A 19,881-nucleotide genomic window follows, 5' to 3' on the forward strand; every position below is an offset into this window, starting at 1 on the left:
ACAGTTAGAACTCGGTGTCCTTGTATTTGCGTATCAGTTGCTGTTTAAGTTTCAGTTGATTGCGCAACAGTTCCAGGCGCTGCAGTTGCTCCTCCTTGTTGTAATCGATGCCAGGCAGCTGCTTGATTTGTTCACGCGCAGACTCGAAACGTTTCTGCAGCTCAAAGATCTACGTAGGCAAAATAAAGATCGTTATTTTTATCTCTACATTATTTAAAGCAATGCCTACCTTGTGATTGCAATCTTGGGATTCGCGAAGCTTCACTGCGTTCTCGAGGGGATCCTTTTCCACACTGCGAAAATGAATTGCGAGATTATATAAGTGTTGGTGTTGGCTAATTGGTATTTTTCACTAAATAAATTTCGTATGCTGCGCAAATTATCGACGACAACAGAAAACAAAGAGCCGCAGGAGTTTGTTGCACTCACACTCACGCACAAACACTCATATGACTTGCATCTCTTTCGCCCACCTGTCGACAACAAATGGCAATCGACGACCAAACAATAACAACAAACTCACCAGCGCACAATGTCGTAGATGAGCGGCAAAATTTCGATATCAAGTTGATCGACTGTCAAGGGGCCGGCGGCGCCGTTGCCGTTTGATGTTTGTGTCTCTTGGGAGACGGTTGTTGTTGCTGTTGCGTTTGGCTCGAAGGGTGAATTTGATGTTTGCACTAAACCATCAGCAGTTAGTGTGGGTTTTCTGTCCTCAATTTGATTGTTTGGCGATAATTCCATTATATTTGTATGTGTTTTTTGCCAATGCGCTGCCTGTTCTCTTTTTTTGGTTTTAGAGAGCGGAGCAGCGTGACCGTATGTTGTATTTAAAAATATACTATTTGACTCTACAAAAAATATACCATTCTTAAAATTATTTGTATATTGAAATTCTCTTTACAAATTAGACACTTTTAAGAAAATGGCTTTCAGTCATAAGTCTTTATATCTTGCTTTTATTAAACAAATTTTGTAATTTGTGTTTATTAAAATAAAAATTGGATTACAATTGAATATTTTACAATCTGTGTGTGAAATGGTCACACTCTGAGGAACGTCTGCTTATCGTTATCGATATGTTTTATAAATCAAGCAAAGCAGTGTTGTAAAATTGCCTTTATTTAACTGAGATTCAAGCTTAGCGCGCTGTGAATTTTTCAATTAGAGGTCGACCTTAATTGATCGCGCAAAAACTATTCGCTAATTTTGATTTATTTTTGAAACAGGCCTTTGTATTAATTTAATCATTTATCATACTCATTTGGAATTTTCACGTTTCATTCAGTCAAGCCTTTCCTACACACGAGTCCCAGGTTCTAACGTCTCGCAATTTATTTATTTAATTGACACAATAAAATTGATGAATGACTATTAAAAGAATAAAACTCTCAATATTGTGTTAATTATTATAAATTAGCAAACGGCATTTTTCGACAATCGCTAATGAACTCCACTAAAAATTGTTCATGGCAAATTAATTAAGACCAAAAAAAAGTCGGCAACGAAAAAGTCATAAATTTATGCAAGTTAAGTGAGGGGCATATAACAAAAAAAAAAAATTTACAATTTGATTGCAACGAATAGCGTCGTCTTTGACTTTCGTTGTGCAAAATAAATTAATTTCACTTGAAACCTTGCTATTGATGGCAATTTAAAAACAATTGAAACATATTTAATTCGCCTTCTCTCTCATTGCCATCAATTGAAGAAATGTACAACGAAAGCATTAAAAACCTAACTTCAAGCCTTATAAAACAATGTACATATTTTTTACATTTTTTTTCGTCGCATTTATTGATTGAATGCCATTTTCGAGTCAAAGTCAGACCAGCGAATTCTTCCGAAAATTGCTTTTGTCAATTAAACTTTCAATTAACAAGTTGAGCGCGAGCGGCTTATGAATGAAACCATATACAAAATACAATACCACACAAAAAAATGTCAAAGCTAGCTAATAATTAATGCGAATTAAATTGTCGCACAATTTTGAGGAGAACATTAGCCAATTTTCAGCATACTATAAAATTTTCATTTGTATTACAATTTTTAATTAGTCTCGGTCTAGTTAGGTAGAGTTGGCAACTTAAGAAGCACTTGCGCATCCCAAGACACTTGGCCCTCAAATGCCATTTGACATACAATAATATAAATAACAATATTTTCGGTTGCAGAGAGAGCACAAAAACGTCAATGGCTCCCACGCGAACTTAACCCAGGACAGGTGCAGAGGTCGCTCTTTTAGTTGTTACTCTTAAACATGGCGGTTAAACGAAACAGCTGCTGCTCAACTGTTGCTCCTCTTTGTTTACTGCTGACAGATGCAAGTCAGAGTGCAATAAATCGAGTTTGCTTATACATACATACATCCGAGCAAGAGAGACAGAGATAGAGAGAGGAGCTTTGATAACTTGCAAGTGCGTAGCATGGCGATAACATTTCCATTCTTCTACTGCATTCCACTATCATTTACATATATACAATAATGCATTTGCATGTATGCGTGTGTAAAGAGCGCCAAATAGAGCCCCAGAGCTCTTTGGCGTTGCAAGAGCGAGAGAGAGAGTTAGAGAGAGAGTATCAAACGTCAGTCAGCTGGTAAAACGCAGAGCATGAGCTAAAATTTATATTAGCGTGTGACGTGCGCTCACCAAAATCAGTACGTTTGCTTCCATCGGCTAAAACACAAGTTTTGTGAGAGTCTTAACAACCATAACACCTACAACCACAACAAGTTATTTAAACGGTCAACATCGATAACAACAACAAAGTCAGCAATAACACGTCGGCGTTTCTTTTGTTTATCAAGAGCAAAAAAAAAGTGGAAAAGTTTAATTAGCGCGCTAAGCGACAACGACGCCGCCGCGGCCTAAAAAGCTTCTTATAACGTCTCAGTCACAAATCGAAGGCTCTCCCAGTTTTCCTTCTTGCCTTTTATTACGTGTGCGTGCCAAAATACGTCATCGACGCGCGCAGCGAAAAGTGCGAAGCAACAGCAACGACAACAATAACAACAGTAGCAAACGGCAGCCATTGAAAGCTTCTGAGTGGGCAGCTCACACACACATACAGGCAGATAAATGTATTAAAGCATAGAAGCATTTATTGTACATAAAGAGCTATTGAATTGAATTCAATTGCAACTACAAACGCGCGAGCAATCAACATAAATCGAGGAAAATTTCGCTCTGTTTGAAATAATTAATTTGTTATTGTCAACGACGACGGCGACGTCGACGACATTCACAGTGAAACGCAACAAAAGCCAAGTCAGGCGCGCAACACGTGTGTGCGAGTGAGACGACAGCAGTGTTGTACACCATACCCAGCGAGTGCAAGTGAAATACGCATTTTATACGTAAAAAAAAACGGAACGTAGAACACAGCAGAAAGGGAAAAACAAAAGAAGGCAGAGGCAGTAATCAAAATAGCAGCAGATAAGAAAACGTGCAAAAACAGCTGTGCAGCAGAAGCAAAGTGCATCAACAATAAGAAAACAAAACCCTTATAAATGGACACAAAGCAGCAACGGCATCAGCTACAACAACGATAACAACAGCAATCAAAATTCAAACGCAGCGCGCGCACTTTGTTGTCAATTAGCGAAGCAGCATAACGTCAGCGTAGGCAGAAGCAGCAACGTCGCAGCCGCAGACACAGCATCCCATCAACAACAGACAGCAGGCAATCAGCTTGATCAGCAGCAGTCGCAGCAGCGCAGTAGCAGTCGCAGTCGCAATCGCATCGTTGTTGTTCGACGTCGTCGTCGTTGTCCCGTTCGTTCGTAATCAGCACAGTCAGTGTGTTGTTGTTTCGTCTCGTCTCGTCTCGTTTGTAGTCGTCGTCGGCTCAATAGCTCGGCTCGGTCTTGCGTTTTGGGGCTGCTCTGCTGCTTGTGTGTGTTTAATTCGGAAACTGAATCTGAAACTGTATCTGTAGTTTCCCGCTAACGGCGAATATTCTCACAACTCATTGATATTTTAACCTCGTGTCGTCCGTGTTGGTTGCTGCCGCTCGACCAAGGTTCTGGCCACACAAAATGCTCGTCTCTTTGGGCTTTTCGAAGCCTCGCTTCGTCGGATTAAAAGTGCTCCTATAGCGCGAAGTTAAAAAACCGGCGCAAACAACCAACAAAAAGAAAACAAACTGAGGAAACCAACAAGAATTGGCAAACAATCGAAAAAATATTAAACGATATTCAAATCAATGAGCCAAAGTTAATAAAAAATATTGAATCGAGTAAATCAAACATTGCGCGCAAACAAACAACAAGAAATAAATCGACTAAACAAACAAAGCAGATCATTTTCATTTCGTGGTTGTTAATTTGATTAAACCGATAATATTATACAAAATTTGTGCAATTAGCATTATAACTCGAAAACTCGTTTTCGAAATCCAAAAAGAAAAAAAGTTTGAACGCGACCACCAATCTCAAATAAAAACTTTATTATATTATTAGTGTAGCCAACTGACCAACACACACACACACATAAAACTAACTTAACAACAGCAGAGATAACACAGACAAATACTCTCTAGCACTCACTTAGACACAAATAAGGCTTTCGAAACTTTATCAGTTCTTTATTGTGTTGTGTTGTGTTCACATTAATACCAATGCACCAAACACCGAACGGCTTCTATAAATAACACCCATACAGTGACAAAAACGACAGCTGCTCTTCTCTCTTTCGTCCATGTGAGCGCGCAGCGATTAAACTTAAAGCAAAAAGAGCAAAAAGCAGCAGCAGCAGCGGCAACAACAACGAAAAATTATTAGCAAAGCTTTGCCGTGATTTTTACACTCAGCGGGGAAACAGAATAAAACTGAAACGCGTCTGGAATAGTTGTGTCTACGGTGTCTCTTGGCAATCTTGGCAAAAAAATAATATATATATCTACAAAAAATAATTCGTATATATTTGCGCATTAGTGTGACGAAAAAGTGTTAATAACAACAAGCAAAAAAAGCGAGAAAAAGATTGTGAAAAACGCAACAGCAATAGCAAACAAATGAACATTTTGTTTATTAACATTCTATTAGCCATCGAGAACTCTGTGTTTTAATCATAATGTCTGCCTTGTGACAGTGCCTGAACTATCAACAACAACAAAATCATCGTCTATATCGTCTATATATACACACAAATAAATATTGTATATATATACACATATTGTGGAAGTCGTACAAGTGCCAAAACTATTTGGTTACCAACTAATTAGAATGTCAAATATCTGACAGCGTGCCACATACAAACAAATCATACAAAAAAAACTTTAAAATAACAACAAGAACTTTCAAGTCGTGCTTTTCAAGGAGCTTTTCCCTCAACTGATTAAACAAAATATTTAATTCTTGCAACGGTTTCAAACATAAGTGCGCTAGAATGTTTGCATCAATCTGACAGCGGTTTAAAAGCCCCAAAAGCAAAAACCAGATCCAGATCAACACATCAAAGGATTAATCCAATCAAGTGCACGATCGTTTCGTTCCCTTGCTTCAAAGAAAGGAGACAGTAACGAAGCAGCAGAAGCAACAGCCGCGAAAAAAGGCGAAGAAAAAGACGAAAGCTTTTGAAAACTTTCAAATTTTGTGCATCCCCAAAGTACAGAAACTTAACGATAAATGGAGAAATCTGAAATACGACTGCAACGCATGTCAAATGAATATCAATCGCAATCGAGCTATATGTATCTGAGGAACAAAATGCTGTTAAAAATTGAAAACACTCTACTTCGAAGCCATCGTCAGCGTGAGACCACTGGGATTAAGAAACTATACAATTCGTTTTTTTGTGCTCTTTTAATTTTGCACGCGTTTTCCGCCCCCGAAGACAACGCACAACGAATTTCTTATCAATTCAAAGCATTAATAGTTACAAAAAAAGATTCAAGTTGTAAAAAGAAAGCAAAACTATAGATATTATTTGGTTGTTAGTTGTATCCAAAATCAAAGTGCTGTGCTAAGAACAAAAAAATATATAAAAAAGCAAAAAAAAAAATAAAATAAAACAAATCTTCTTTGTTGTCATAAACAATTCTAAATCAAAATATCTATATACATAAATATATATACAAAATGGTGACCTACATAATTATAAATATATATAAAATTTGAAATACTTTATATTAAACAAAAAACACATTAACTATTTTCTACTTCGAATAATACACATTATAATCATTAATTGTTAATAACATCCATTGGAGAATCCAATAAAAAAAATCACAATTATTAAGGGGGGAAGAAGCTGCAAGAACTTGACAAAATTGCAGGCGAAAACTGGAAGGATACACCCTAAAACCCCGTGTTTCTTTTGATCCGGTGCGTATACGTAACGGGAATTGTGGTCGGGATACCAGCCCGAAAAACTCAGCAAATCGACAGTTTCAATAATTTCGGTATTTAAAAATAAAGAATTGTTTGTGGTTCTTGTGTTGTATTCTCTGAAAAGGAAAAAAAAAACGAATTCAAAACGTAAATTGTTTTCGTACCGAATGGCGCTTTCGTTTCTTTCGCAAAATTCCGGCCTCTTGGATTTACAAAGCATATTTGATCCACAATATTCATTGCAACAACATCAACAACAACAACAGCAGCTACATTTAACATCACAACAACAACAACAATCATCACAACAACGCACTTCAACAAAATTCGATTTAAGCATCTTTAACGACTTTGACCAAATGGAATTCAATAACAATTTGAGTCGAAACCATAATCAATTTCAAAATAATAATAATAGTATAAATAATAATAACAGTAACCACAATTCAACTACCACCAACAACAATAACAACACCATACATACGCACCAGACCAACGGTGAAAATCTGAATCAGGTAAGTTCTTTGATGTGGATATCTTTAAAAAGTGTGGTAGTACCTGAGAGGGTTGTAGATTTCTATTGCAGCACATTTTTCATACGAAATGTATTTTAATTGTAGGTTGACAGATTTTTAAATAAAAAAGTCAATAGTAAATTTCTTTACAAAATATGTTATTAAAAAAAGTTGGAATAATAAAAAAAAGTGGTAGTACTTCAGAGGGTTGTGGATTTTAACTGCTCCAAGTATTCATTGCGAAATATATTTTTACTTTTGTTGACTAAAAAGAGCGCCAAACTTTCATTGCGAAATATATTTTTAATTGAGGTCGAAATATTAAAAGATATAGTTGTACCTCAGAGGGCTGTGAATTTAAAATGCTATTCTTGAAAAAAATTTATTTTTAATGTAGGTATTTTTAAATAACAATTGCGCTAGTTGAATGACTTAAATTTTATTTTCTACGCTTTGGCATTTGGAATTTATACGGCAATACAAATTTAATTTAATTTTAATCTTATGTTTATTTTTATCTTGATCTCAGATATAAATAGAACTCTAATCATAGCACTCTTTATCTATAACTGATATACATATTTTTAGCTTCCCCTAGAAATATAAATCATGCCAATTTAGCAATGTTTTATTGGTTTAATGGGTTCTAGTTTCACACCAGTTTTAATTGTTTATATGATTTTGATTCAGTGCTTAATTAGAACGAAAATAACTTGTGTATTTACAATAAATTAGAATAGGATATCGTATAACAAATTGACTGGCACAGACAGGTAAACAAACAAGCGAACAATGTTGTCAAATGAGAATGTTACGTAAATAAATCGACATTAGATAGAAACTACTTACAAACTATATCTAGACTCCTAGACTCTGGATGGGCTCTTTAAACATACTTGTGTTCTGTTCGCACTTACTATATAAATAGCTTAAGACTGTCTGCTTTCATTGCTCTCACTCTCTTGCTTTGAGGGCTATCTTGAAACAGCGACAGGTCGTCCTCTTGTATGGTTATTATTTACACTCTCTCCCGAAGCTTATCTTTCTCCGAAGCCAATGAAATGAAATCAAATATTATGAACGCACATGCGGCGTAAACAAAATATAAAAAATCTCAATCTACAATATAGACGAGCGAAATGCAATGAATCGATTCAGATTCGAATTTTCTTAACTCTCACCCAGAAAGCTGAGCCTTGATAGGCTCGATTCTCTCAAATGTGCGCTTAGTCTGGCGCTTCTATATTATCAGCAAGGTTTCGGACCCCTATACCACAATTTTTTTAAATGTAGACAAAAGCGATAATGTAGTCGAGGCAGAGTAGACATTTTTAATTGAGGAACGAGCGCTCTATATATTTCGAAAATGTTCAGTTTTGGAAAGTTTTCCACAGACAATCGTCTCAAATGTTGTGTAGTTTTTAGTTGACTTACGTTTCCCGTGAATATTCGTGTGGAAATTCATGTGCATTGTGACTTCTGTTCTAGGTCCAAAATCGTCATTTTATCAGCGGCTATCATCATCAGCATATTGGATCGGATTATGAGCAAGTGATTAACTTTGTTGACTCACCACCGAATTCTGAGGAATCTTGGACAGGTAAGGCACAGATTTCGTTTCACCCAAAGTCACCCAGAAGAAATCCCATCATCAAAATCAAATATGCAATTGGCTAATTGATACGTTTTGATTCGGTTCGTTATTCTGCTGCAGACGCACAGTCCAAGGAATCGCCAGGACCCCAAATAATCGACGTTAGAACAATTTACTCCAACAGTGGTTCACGCAAAAGACGAATGGATTGGGACTCATTAGATATCGGTCAAAGTGAAAATTCGCCGACAACACAATCTGGCGACTTACCCAATAAAGTGCAACAGCACGAGAAGGATAAACACAAGAGAGAGAAGCATTCAGGTAACGTCACTATGTTTGATCTATATCCATTCATATTGTTTTCAACAATTTGTTGACTTTAAAATAAGCATGACAAAGTTTTCAAGAGTTTTGTGCCAAATTCACAATTTATCTTATCTGTCTGACAGTTTGAAGAGTTTCAGCATAATCGAAGTAATTTTTTTATTGTTTACCAATTGGAAGTCAATTTATGTTTTTTGTTCATAGTAAATAGTAAAATGTTTACTATTGTTTACCATATTTTGGTTATAGACATTTTCAAGAATTTCATTTATATTTTTTGAATGTATTCCTATAAACTTATATAAAAGACAATTGTATATAATGTAATAGAGTTATATTATCTTCTTCGAAATTAAGCTAATCAAATTCTTAACTTTTTCCAATCTGTTAATTTTCATTCAATAAATCAAAAAAACACCTTTAAAAGCTAAGATTAGATATGAGTAATCACAGCAAATTCTGATCTACATAGAAACCAAACTTCTCATACTTCCCAGTGATTGCTTAAACGAAACTACAAAGCATGATATTTAATAATAATCATAGAACAATGTATGAAATACTCACATAAACTAGAGGAAACGAAAAATGGAATGCTTAAGTAATGATTATAAACAATTCTAAGGGAAATGTATTTTTAACATATTGAAAACAATTCGACTGACAGTTGCGTATTTTCACGCCATCAAAATGATGGTCAATAGAATAAGAGACACAAAAAGACACAGAACGAGAGAGAAAGAGAGAGAGAGAGAGAGAGAGAACTTATACTAGTTTAGTTAAAAAAGAAGTAAATTAACAACAATTTGATAACCGGTTTTTAGGTATTTTGCGTCTGCGCAATGTGTAATTTGACGCCGCGTTTAATTAGCGGGAGGATCTATCACTGTATCCGTATCTATCACACGATTTGTATCTGTATCTCAAGCTGTAAATGCATCTGGCTAAGGTTTTGTAGAGCCCAATATTCAATATTGTAGTTCTGTCTACTTTTACAGGGTTGAAATGCACCCGATTTGTTTTTGCTCTAGTCTTGATCTTATTTTAATGTGCTAATTGTTTCATAAAACAAAAATGAATATGCTAATTGATTGATATCCAAGTGTTCAGCTCATAAAATTGATTTTTATTGAGCATTTCGTGATTCAACATTTAAATTTTAATTAAATAGTCGTCATACGGCCAACAAATGTGTTAGGTACAAAACCTTTTTTTTAGACTTAAAGTATATCTTAGAAATAAATGAGGAAATATAATTTGCTTGAATGAAATGTGCTCTAAAATTGTATTTATACATTTTTTGTATACTCTCTTTAACTGCAATTCATTTGCAGTTCTTGTCTTGATTCAAAACGAACTTTGCTCTTCCAACTTGTTGTATTTATTAGCTTAGCTTTGAGGCATGTAATTAAGTTAACACATATGTGCAAGACACAGTGTTAATTATTAGAGCTGAGTAAGAATAGAACAAGCTGCTTTTATGGGCACTTTTTATGACTTTTATGATTGTATAAAGAAGCTCTGGGAATTTTCCAATGCAGCCGAAAACGAAACACGCCCCCTTCCAGGCAGTTCAAGTTAAGATGAAAGATCTGCGCTTGGATACATGACTGTACTGACAAGTACTTGAATATTGGGTTGAAATCACGCAAAGGTCAAACAGAGTTTTGTCATTGGCCTAATTACAGTTGCAACAGTTGAGTTCAGCAAATGCTGATACAAAAATATATACTAAATGTCTAGCCATATAATTTAAACTCTTTACAAGCTGAACATGTAAAGAGAGAAAGAGAGAGAGAGAGATATGTAAGCGATTGAGGGGGTTAAACAGAGAAAGAGAGAGAGTCAGAGTCGGGGCCTATCGCAATGCTCGTGATGATGGCTTATCAACAAATATGAAATCAACAACGACAAATGCCCGCAGATAAGACCGCTAAATCGTCGACGTTTTGTAGAACCCGCAATTAAAGCAATTTCGTTTTTACTTAAAACCCACTGAAAACAAAACGAAACGAAACACTCGAAACACACGAAAATTGCTTGTAACCAATTGTCCGATTGTTTAATTAGTTTTTGTTTTATGTACTTTTTCAGCAACAATTAGTCACAACTATTCAATTAATTTTTTTTAACAGCAAATAATAATTGGGCCTTAAAATTGAGGCATACAAGTGGAAAAACATTATTCTCTTTCTATACTTTATATAACATTAGCTCGAAATTCAAATCGAGGCAAGCCTATCCTCAATTTGGCATTATATTTTCTGTCGGGGTTATGCTCTTGAAATTGTATCGATTGACATTTGAGCAATTACTTGAAACAATTTCCTCTTTTATTGTTGACAAATTAGCAAGCCGTGTGAACAGTCCTCCAACTTTCTAAAGTGCAAATAGGTTGACTAAATCGCACACCCTGTGCTGGAAAATGTAAATTGTATTGCTTGGAAAATGCTTCTGCATATGCTATTTTTATAGTACATAAAAAAATTGTAAATATGCTTTATTAAGTAGATTGAATTTAAGCTTCATTCATTGAAGAGTAAAGAATTGTTTTTACCATGTATTTCTTGAATATCTATTCGAAATTGTTATGTCATTATATGCAAAATCTCTTATCTAAGTTCAACATGCCCACTCCCACCCTCTTTACAGGGTATAAAAACAGTAACTACTGATTGTATCTGAATGAAGCGTGCTTCAGTCGAAAATATTTAATCGTCATCATTTGCGTCATCAGGCTCGCGATATGTCTGAATTAATTGCCATAAATTGAAAATTTTCAATTCAATTTTCGTTTGATATATGCATGCATTTAGATCTAAGAATTACGAATAGTTATTACAGGCAGATGTATCTTTGTTAATTACTCAACAGATCATTACTCATTCGCTTTAATTAAGTTGTATTTTGTATGCTGAGAATATTAAATAAAAAGAAAAATAAATATCCTACGGCTATAGGGGCGTATTAGTAATATTATTCGATACGATATTATAATTAGTTGTATATATTTAGTTTTTTCTGTGTGTTGTTATTTTTGTTATTTTGTAAACCGCAAAGATTTTTAATTAATTAAATAAGTGTAGTTTCTGAAACGCAAATGGAATAATGTATGTAATTTCTATTATTATTCGTGGAATATTTAACTTAGATTTGCCTTATCTTGGCGCTACATAATAGGCCATAGTTCTGACACAAGTTCATTGTAAACAAGTAAGAAAGCCTAAGTCGAGTACCCTCGACTATGACACACCATATACCGCAAAGATACTTATATATACCGAAGGCTATATTTGGTATATTGGTATTGTACTAAATTTAAATATACTATAAAGTACAAAATATACCAAATGCTATATTTGGTATATCGATATTGCACTAAATTTAAAGTATACCACACATTAGAAAATATACCGAAGGCTATATTTGACACTACATTTAAAATTTACTGTGAGATTCCCGTTACTTATTTTCAATAAAACCATACTATAAAAAATATCCAAAAATAATAAAATACACCAAGTGCAATCTTTGGTATACGAATTTTGTGTATATTCGAAATATAACTACAAAAAAATACTTAAGGGTATATTCAAAATATGTCATAAAGTATATAGTAAATGTACCACATTATCAATTCAAGCAAATAAGATCTGATTGCAGTGGGCGTTATTTGCTCTACAAAGCTATTTTTTTCTTTCTTTATGAGTTTTGAGATGTTTCCTTCTGCCAGTTACATACATTTCCAGCAGCCACAAAGTTATATTACCATTTAACCCTATGAGTAGAGGGTATACAAATATTATAATAGACTTGACTCACTCCAAAATATGTTATCTATTGACAGTTTTGGTATAAATGTTCATTGATTTCAAAAATGTAATCGACAATTTGTTTTGTTGTTGTTGTTTTACAGGTCGCAGCAGCTGGAGCGACGACATAGGCTTCGATTTGAACGCAGAGTTTAATAGCAACTCATATTTGAACAAGTGAGTGCTGTGAAATATCAACAATGAAAAAACAGGTTATTAATATCGTTATTATCGTTGCAGTGAGAACTTTTTATCGTTCTCCCCGAGCCTGACGGCTCTCAAACAGGAGCCGCAAACGGAGCAGCTCAAGCCAAGTCCCAAGGATCAAAGCACTGGCAATTCCGCTGCTGCTGCTGCTGCTGTGGTAAACATTGGCAAGATCGACAAATCGCCATTGGGCGATGCCAATCATTCGCCACAGCGTGCTCAGGACACAGCAACGGGGGCAACGGGCAAACATGAGTTGAACTCGGTCAATATTTGTGGCTGTGGCTCGCCGCAGGGTTCGCCAGCCGCAACGGACTTTGAACTGAATTGCAATGCCAATGGAAATGGAAATGGCGCCGAGAAAGGCAAATCGGCAGCTGGCATTGAGGCCTATGCACAGGCGTGTAAGTAAAAAGATGACGAGATACATTTGCATCTTCAACGAATGGAATGTATTTCAATTGATTCAATTGCAGCACGCTCGGGATTGCAGCAGCAGCTGAGCGTTGTCGAGGAGGCCAAGATAGAGCCATCCTCATCGGGCGGTGCCGCACGTGCAGAGGATAACAAGTAAGAGATGCTCTACTAACTAAATTATTTAAGAGAGTGACAAAATATTGACTTGTTATAGAAGAATGTGTAGGAAAATAAGTGTAGATAAATAGTACTTTGAGTAAGGCAAATTGTGTGTCTAATCTCTTAAGGAAAATAGAAATATTATCGTAAATTTTATAATTTAAGTTGAAGCAAAGGGAAAAGTTGGATTTACTTCCTATTACATATTATTAAGTGATTACCAACTTCGGTTTGTTTTAGTTTCTTCAATGGAAAAATTTAAATTTAAAGATCCTCAACACTAAAGGTTTTTTACATAATTGTTTAGTTCTTGAATTTAATATTTATACCTTGAATAATTGCATCGAATAACTATTGTATATTTCATTTACTTTCTTTAGTAAAGTAGAAAATAATACTACTATTAATACGATATACTAAGAATACGATATTCAAAATAATAAGAATTGAATTGAAATATTTTGAGCTGTTTTTCTTAAGAAAGTTTTTTTTAGCGAAATTCGAAATTGTCGTATTTATTTATACGTAATATATCTGCAAAAGTTTACTTATTATATACTATATTAAACTTTTGTTTTCTACTTTTCTATAGATTCCAGTACATTTTGGCAGCGGCCACCTCGATTGCAACAAAGAACAATGAGGAGACTTTGACCTATCTGAATCAGGGTCAAAGCTATGAGATCAAATTGAAGAAAATTGGAGATTTATCGTTCTATCGTGATAAGATTTTGAAGGTGAGTGAAATGTCGAGTGCGCTTTGTGCTGTAAGCAAGAAGGAGCAAAATTCAAAATGATAATCTGTACAAAAGTATAAATCATAACTGTCGCGACAAGATTTAAATGCCTTTCCTCGTTGCTTTCTCAGTCATGTGTTGAGTTCAAACTAATTTGCGAAAAATTGCAAGAGAAAAATTTGTGCAAATTGACTGAGTTATTGTTATGGTTGTTTCTATTAAGACTCGTTGACTATACATACGTGCAGCAGTCGAGCTAGATAGGCATATAGTATGATGATTGTGCGATGACAGCAGCGCAGTCAACGCAGACGGAGACGCAGGAAGCGGCTGCGACTGCGACTGAGACAGCGACTGAGACTGAGGGCAGTTATGTGGCATATTGAAATATTAAAGTTATGAGTGTGTGTGGATGTTAATTGATTTTAATATGCCCCAATTAAACTTAATTTGTACGCAAAACAACTTGAGGCATGCGCATCCAAAGTTGACAATGTTTGAAAAAGTATCTTGAAGTAAGCTCAATGTGTAAATTGTAAACTGAACTTTGTACTTTGTGTGTGATTCTGTTTTGCAGAGCGTTATCAAAATCTGTTTCCATGAGCGTCGATTGCAGTTCATGGAACGTGAGCAGATGCAACAATGGCAACAATCACGTCCTGGCGATCGCATCATTGAAGTGGATGTTCCGCTCTCATACGGCTTGTGTCATGTGTCTCAGCCATTGAGCTCGAATTCATTGAATACGGTGGAGATCTTCTGGGATCCATTGAAGGAGGTCGGTGTTTACATCAAGGTCAATTGCATATCAACTGAATTTACACCAAAGAAGCACGGTGGCGAAAAGGGTGTTCCATTTCGACTACAGATTGAAACTTATATAGAAAATTCGACGGCAAGCAGTGGTGGCAACAACAACAACAACAGCAGCAGCAGCTCGAGCAGCAGCAGCAGCACCAGCAGCAATAGCAACAGCAGCAGCAACAACAACAATGGCAGTACAACAACTAGCAACAACAACAACAACAACACTAACAACTTAACAATCACTTCACCCGGCACACCCGACAATCGTGCGGCGGGAATTGGTGGCAATGGCGGCGGTGGCAGCAGCGGCAACATTGCCGCACTTGCCGCACTCAACGGCAAACAGGCGGTGCATGCAGCTGCCTGTCAGATTAAGGTGAGTCGTCTTCCACTCTTCCACACTTCCACTCCTCGAATATTCATTGAAAACCATTTCGATCAACAGGTATTCAAGCTGAAGGGCGCCGATCGCAAGCATAAGCAAGATCGCGAAAAGATCCAAAAGCGTCCACAGGCCGAGCAGGAGAAATTCCAGCCCAGCTACGAGTGCACCATCATGAATGATATATCATTGGATCTGGTAACGCCAGCGACCACAACAACCGGCTGCTACAGTCCCGAATAGTGAGTATCGATCAATTGTCTTTAATTAATTACAATCATTCTGTTGTTCGATGCGCGCCACAATCAATCCAAATCCAATCCAGCAATTGCTTCAAATTATTTTGCGCATTTTCTCCGCCGTATGTTATATATATGCTTATATTCAAGTATTTAGGGAACCGCTTGGGACACGTTTCTCAGCTAAATAGTAAATTACAAGGCAAATTGTAGCTTCAACTCTTTGCATAACACGAGGCGAGTTCAAGTGCACTCCCCCTCGTATACGTAATGCCTTTTGACTGTCCATTTCTATTCCCCATTTCAACAAACATATAATATATAGTATAAGTATTGTGTACTTAATTCAATGAGCACTCGAACTATGTTAATGGAATTCTCCCGAAATGTTATGGAAATCAAACAAATCAAAATGAAATCACTTGGCTTTATTTGTTTTTCTTTCATTCGCCAATCGATCGATGCGTTGAAAAAGAGAGCGCAAATAGACCGGAAATTTATTTGTTTACTCTCACTAAAATTCAGGATCTTTGCTTGCCGGTTCTCTTATTGCTTATGAAGAGAGAGAGATAGAGAGGGAAATGCGGGAGAGAGAGAAAGAGAGACATAGTCTGGCAATGAGTTTTCTTTCTGTAATTTGTTTAGCTCTCGAACCGGTCTCGTTTTTAATTTTTTTGCGCTGCAAAATCAATAAAAACAAGACAAATTCGTAGTTATTTTTAGTACGGCTTTTAACCGGTTTTTACTACCCTGTCTGTGCATTTAAATGAGGGGCTTTGAAAGTATTTATATATATTTGTTTATATTATATTAGAGACAAACTTTTTATAGTTCGCCATTGAACTTATTATTCTGTTGTACATGAATAATACATAAGTTATTTATAATAGATATTGATAAACAGTTAAGAAAAATAAATTTTTATCTTATGTTTATTAAATATGAAAATATGAATAGAATTGAGAATACTTTTAAGATCAAAGAGGGAAATTTTAAATAATATATTATATTAGCTTTATAAAAAACCACAAATTATTATTCATATTTACATATGAATAAATGGATAAAAACAGGGTAACTGTTAGTCGTGTATTGCTTGAATTAATGATTTACTTGCGAAAAATTCTTTGCTCAAATAATTAGCATAATTTAAGAGTTTCGAAGGGGTGCGTTTTATCGAATACATATTAAAAGAAATTGAATTTATTATTGGAAATCCAAAATTGGAAATCATATGAAGCAAATGTAAAAAGCTGAATTACTTGTAGTGATAGCTCATCGAATTTTGAATGATTTTGTAACGTCTGCAAATTGTTTGGCTGAAGGTCAGATAACAATAAAAATTACCAATGGCTGACTGAACAGATTTATATAAGGTTTAATCAACCACAACAATGTATGGATCAAATGACAAGCTTATGCCATATAAGCCATAAAAATCAGAGCGAGAGAGGCGAGAGCGTGGCAAGAGAGTAAAATGAGCGCAAATGTGTGTGAATGTGTGTGTGAGAGTGTGTGTATCTATATCTTGTTGACTCGATTTTGTTGGCCCTTAGAGCATTCGTGAACATGCGCTTGTATCTGAAGGATCACGCCTGTCGTTGCCACAACAAATGCTATCACACAATACTGCAACGAATTTGTAATAAAAATAATTCCAATTTGTAAAATATTTCACTTAACTCTTTTCTTTTTGTTTGCAGTATGAAATTGTGGCCAAATTCGCCGGTTCATATACCAAAATACGATGGAATGCTGCCATTTGCGAGCAGCGCATCACCGGCGACCAGCAGCAGTCCAATTGCAATCAATTCAGTGACATCAACAAATTCGCCAACATTGAAACTAATGGATGCCACAAACATGGTATCGCCGCAGCATATGCCAGCGGATATGGATGATTACGTATGTAGACAAACACACACACACTCACAGAGTAAATTCACTAATTGGATTCGGTCTTTGCTATATAGAATCAGAACATAATGCCGGAATCGATGCCAGCACAAGTGACACAATGGCTGACCCAACATCGTCTGACGGCCTATCTCACCACTTTTGCCCACTTCTCGGGCGCCGATATTTTGCGGTAAGTGAGCTTTTTTTTGATTTCTCCAACAAAAAGCTTATGCTCTCTACCTTTTTGCAGCATGTCCAAGGAGGATCTGATACAAATATGTGGACTAGCCGATGGCATACGCATGTATAATATTCTGCGCGCTAAGTAAGCATAAGTATAGCAAAAAAAAAAGAAACTTGCACGGATTAAGTTTAAGTTATATAGCAACTTTCAACGCTCTTGTTTGTCTATTCTTTAACAAGCTTTTATAATATGAAACGATATGGAAATGTTCCCTCGTTTGTTCACGATCTCGTAGACTATAGAAGTTAAAGACTTTAAATTTGTTAAAAATACTTCCACCTCCTTTACGCAGATCAATTTTTGTTTATGCTGCACAAATTGAGTGTGATTCTAAACGAATGTTGTTCTCAATTACTTTCCTTTCATCAAATAATTAACTTCTAACTTTTCCTTAAAATTTGTTGGAAATACTTTCAGGCATTTTACGCAGATCGAGCTTTTATGCACAAAATTGAGTGCGATTCTGATTATTGAGACCTTATTATAAATGACTTGGTATCTCAATTGTTTTCCTTTTCACAAACTTATTAACTTTTCCTTAACATTTGTTAGAAATACTTACAACAGTTTTACGTAGATCAAGTTTTATTTAAGCTGAACTGATTGAGTGCGCTTCTGATTATTGAAACCTTTTTCTAAACGATGTTTTTCCTTTTGATAAGCTAATTAACTTTTCCTTAACATTTAACTTATACTTCCAGCTGCTTTATTCAGATCAAGTTTTAATAATGATGATTATTTAAACCTTTTTCTAAATGACTTTTGCTTTCTTAATTAATAAACTTTTCCTCACTTGTTTGCAGAACAATTGCACCACGTCTGACTCTCTATGCCAGCATGGATGGCTGCAGCTTCAATGCCATCTATTTGCTCTCCAACACGGCCAAGGAGCTGCAGCAGAAGCTTTACAAGTTACCTGGTTTCTACGAGTTCATGGCCAAGGGCGGCTCCGCTGGAGGTATGGAGAATGGAGGCGTGGCAGCTGCCGCTGCGCTCTACAACAATTGGGGCATGCATTCAAAGTTCTCCGGCAGCGGGTCGAACATCTTCAATGAGGTGAACAAGAGTTGTGTGTACATTTCGGGACCGTCTGGCGTTCATGTTAGTGTCACCGATGAGGTGCTTAACAATGAGATCAAGGATGGCAGCCTCTATGCATTGGATGTGCAGGCGGGCAAAGTTGTATTGAAATTGATCAATAAGCAGGATAATAATTGAACAAACAACAAATATGCTTAGTTGTAGAATTGCCTTTGTTAAAGTTTGTCTAGAGAATGTGAATGAATGAAAACAGAATTCAAATGAAAAGTATAGTTTTTAGCATTTAATCACTAAACTAACTATTCAATATTTTACGAATAACACACACGTATTACAATTACACATCAGATATATACATATAGATCATATATGATATCATTTTCTATGTAAGTTTCAATTTGTAGGAGATTTCGCGCAGCAATTTTGAGCAAGTTATAACAGAAAAAAGATCACCTTCTCTCCCCTTAAATAATATGATTTCGATATTGGAAATGCTTTTATTTTCTTTTATCAGTTTCTCCCCGTTTGTTTATTTGCTATTTTCATCCATTATCTCCCATTTCCATTCCATTTTTTTTTGCATAGCATTCTGTTCTTAATTTTATTTTTTTCGTATCTAATGCTGTATGTTTTATGTATTTAAGTTCTTATTATTTTATTTTCTAACATCATGCACCTACGTAAATAACGTTTATATATTTGTTTCAATATATATATTATCACATAAACACCGCAACACGATATCCGTATGAAACAGTTGCAAAACATTTGAAGTAGAAAAAATTAAAGAAAATACCACAAAAAAAAACAAAAAAAAATATTAAAAACCTAAAAAAAAATATATATAAATTTAGAATATGTTTATAATATAAACCACACAACAAAAGAAAATACAAACCAACAAAAAGAAATTATGATTACCACATTCAAAGTACAGTACCACGATAAATCGAACAACAACAACGAATGTCGGATGAGAGTTCAGCTAACAACCAAACAACATCTATTGTTTTTACTTATCCAGCTTGTCTATTGTATGTGATAGAAGCAATAAAGTGTTATCCAAGAGTGGACTGTCAAAAAAAGAAAAATCCACCGATACTGTGTTTTTATTTGAAAAAAGAAAAATCGAAATCCGAGCTATCGATAACTATTATCAAATTCAAC

General features: G+C 35.4%; 3 protein-coding genes across 3 annotated transcripts; 2 read left to right on the plus strand and 1 right to left on the minus strand.

Annotated features, from left to right (window-relative positions):
- Window positions 1–4: 4 nt before the first annotated feature.
- On the minus strand, window positions 5–8,335 carry LOC132794299 (mediator of RNA polymerase II transcription subunit 9). The gene is made up of 4 exons (XM_060804649.1): window positions 8,284–8,335; window positions 524–851; window positions 230–293; window positions 5–169 (listed from the first exon to the last, which is right to left on the minus strand). Exons 1-4 carry the CDS (start codon window positions 8,318–8,320, stop codon window positions 5–7), a joined length of 594 nt encoding a protein of 197 aa, XP_060660632.1. The 5' UTR covers window positions 8,321–8,335.
- On the plus strand, window positions 2,685–5,923 carry LOC132794301 (uncharacterized). The gene has a single exon (XM_060804652.1). It carries the CDS (start codon window positions 5,630–5,632, stop codon window positions 5,921–5,923), a length of 294 nt encoding a protein of 97 aa, XP_060660635.1. The 5' UTR covers window positions 2,685–5,629.
- On the plus strand, window positions 6,489–19,805 carry LOC132794293 (putative uncharacterized protein DDB_G0277255). Its single transcript, XM_060804636.1, has 13 exons — window positions 6,489–6,849; window positions 8,338–8,449; window positions 8,564–8,767; window positions 12,687–12,759; window positions 12,823–13,193; window positions 13,266–13,359; window positions 13,958–14,102; window positions 14,680–15,285; window positions 15,355–15,533; window positions 17,234–17,435; window positions 17,504–17,619; window positions 17,680–17,754; window positions 18,477–19,805. Exons 1-13 carry the CDS (start codon window positions 6,502–6,504, stop codon window positions 18,889–18,891), a joined length of 2,940 nt encoding a protein of 979 aa, XP_060660619.1. The 5' UTR covers window positions 6,489–6,501; the 3' UTR covers window positions 18,892–19,805.
- Window positions 19,806–19,881: the final 76 nt, after the last annotated feature.

This window comes from Drosophila nasuta, chromosome 3, assembly GCF_023558535.2.
Source record: "Drosophila nasuta strain 15112-1781.00 chromosome 3, ASM2355853v1, whole genome shotgun sequence".
Classification (NCBI taxonomy): domain Eukaryota; kingdom Metazoa; phylum Arthropoda; class Insecta; order Diptera; family Drosophilidae; genus Drosophila; species Drosophila nasuta.

What these genes read in the sequence shown, in the direction of transcription:
- LOC132794293 (XM_060804636.1), top strand. Translation starts at nt 6,502, where the DNA reads ATGGCGCTTTCGTTTCTTTCGCAAAATTCCGGCCTCTTGGATTTACAA. An exon ending in TGAGGCCTATGCACAGGCGT is followed by an intron (nt 13,194 to 13,265) that starts GTAAGTAAAAAG and finishes ATTCAATTGCAG; the next exon opens with CACGCTCGGGATTGCAGCAG. An exon ending in GGCTGCTACAGTCCCGAATA is followed by an intron (nt 15,534 to 17,233) that starts GTGAGTATCGAT and finishes TTTTGTTTGCAG; the next exon opens with TATGAAATTGTGGCCAAATT.
- LOC132794299 (XM_060804649.1), bottom strand. Translation starts at nt 8,320, where the DNA reads ATGCACATGAATTTCCACACGAATATTCACGGGAAAC. An exon ending in CACGAATATTCACGGGAAAC is followed by an intron (nt 852 to 8,283) that starts GTAAGTCAACTA and finishes TATTTTTTGTAG; the next exon opens with AGTCAAATAGTATATTTTTA. An exon ending in ATCTACGACATTGTGCGCTG is followed by an intron (nt 294 to 523) that starts GTGAGTTTGTTG and finishes TCATTTTCGCAG; the next exon opens with TGTGGAAAAGGATCCCCTCG.
- LOC132794301 (XM_060804652.1), top strand. Translation starts at nt 5,630, where the DNA reads ATGGAGAAATCTGAAATACGACTGCAACGCATGTCAAATGAATATCAA.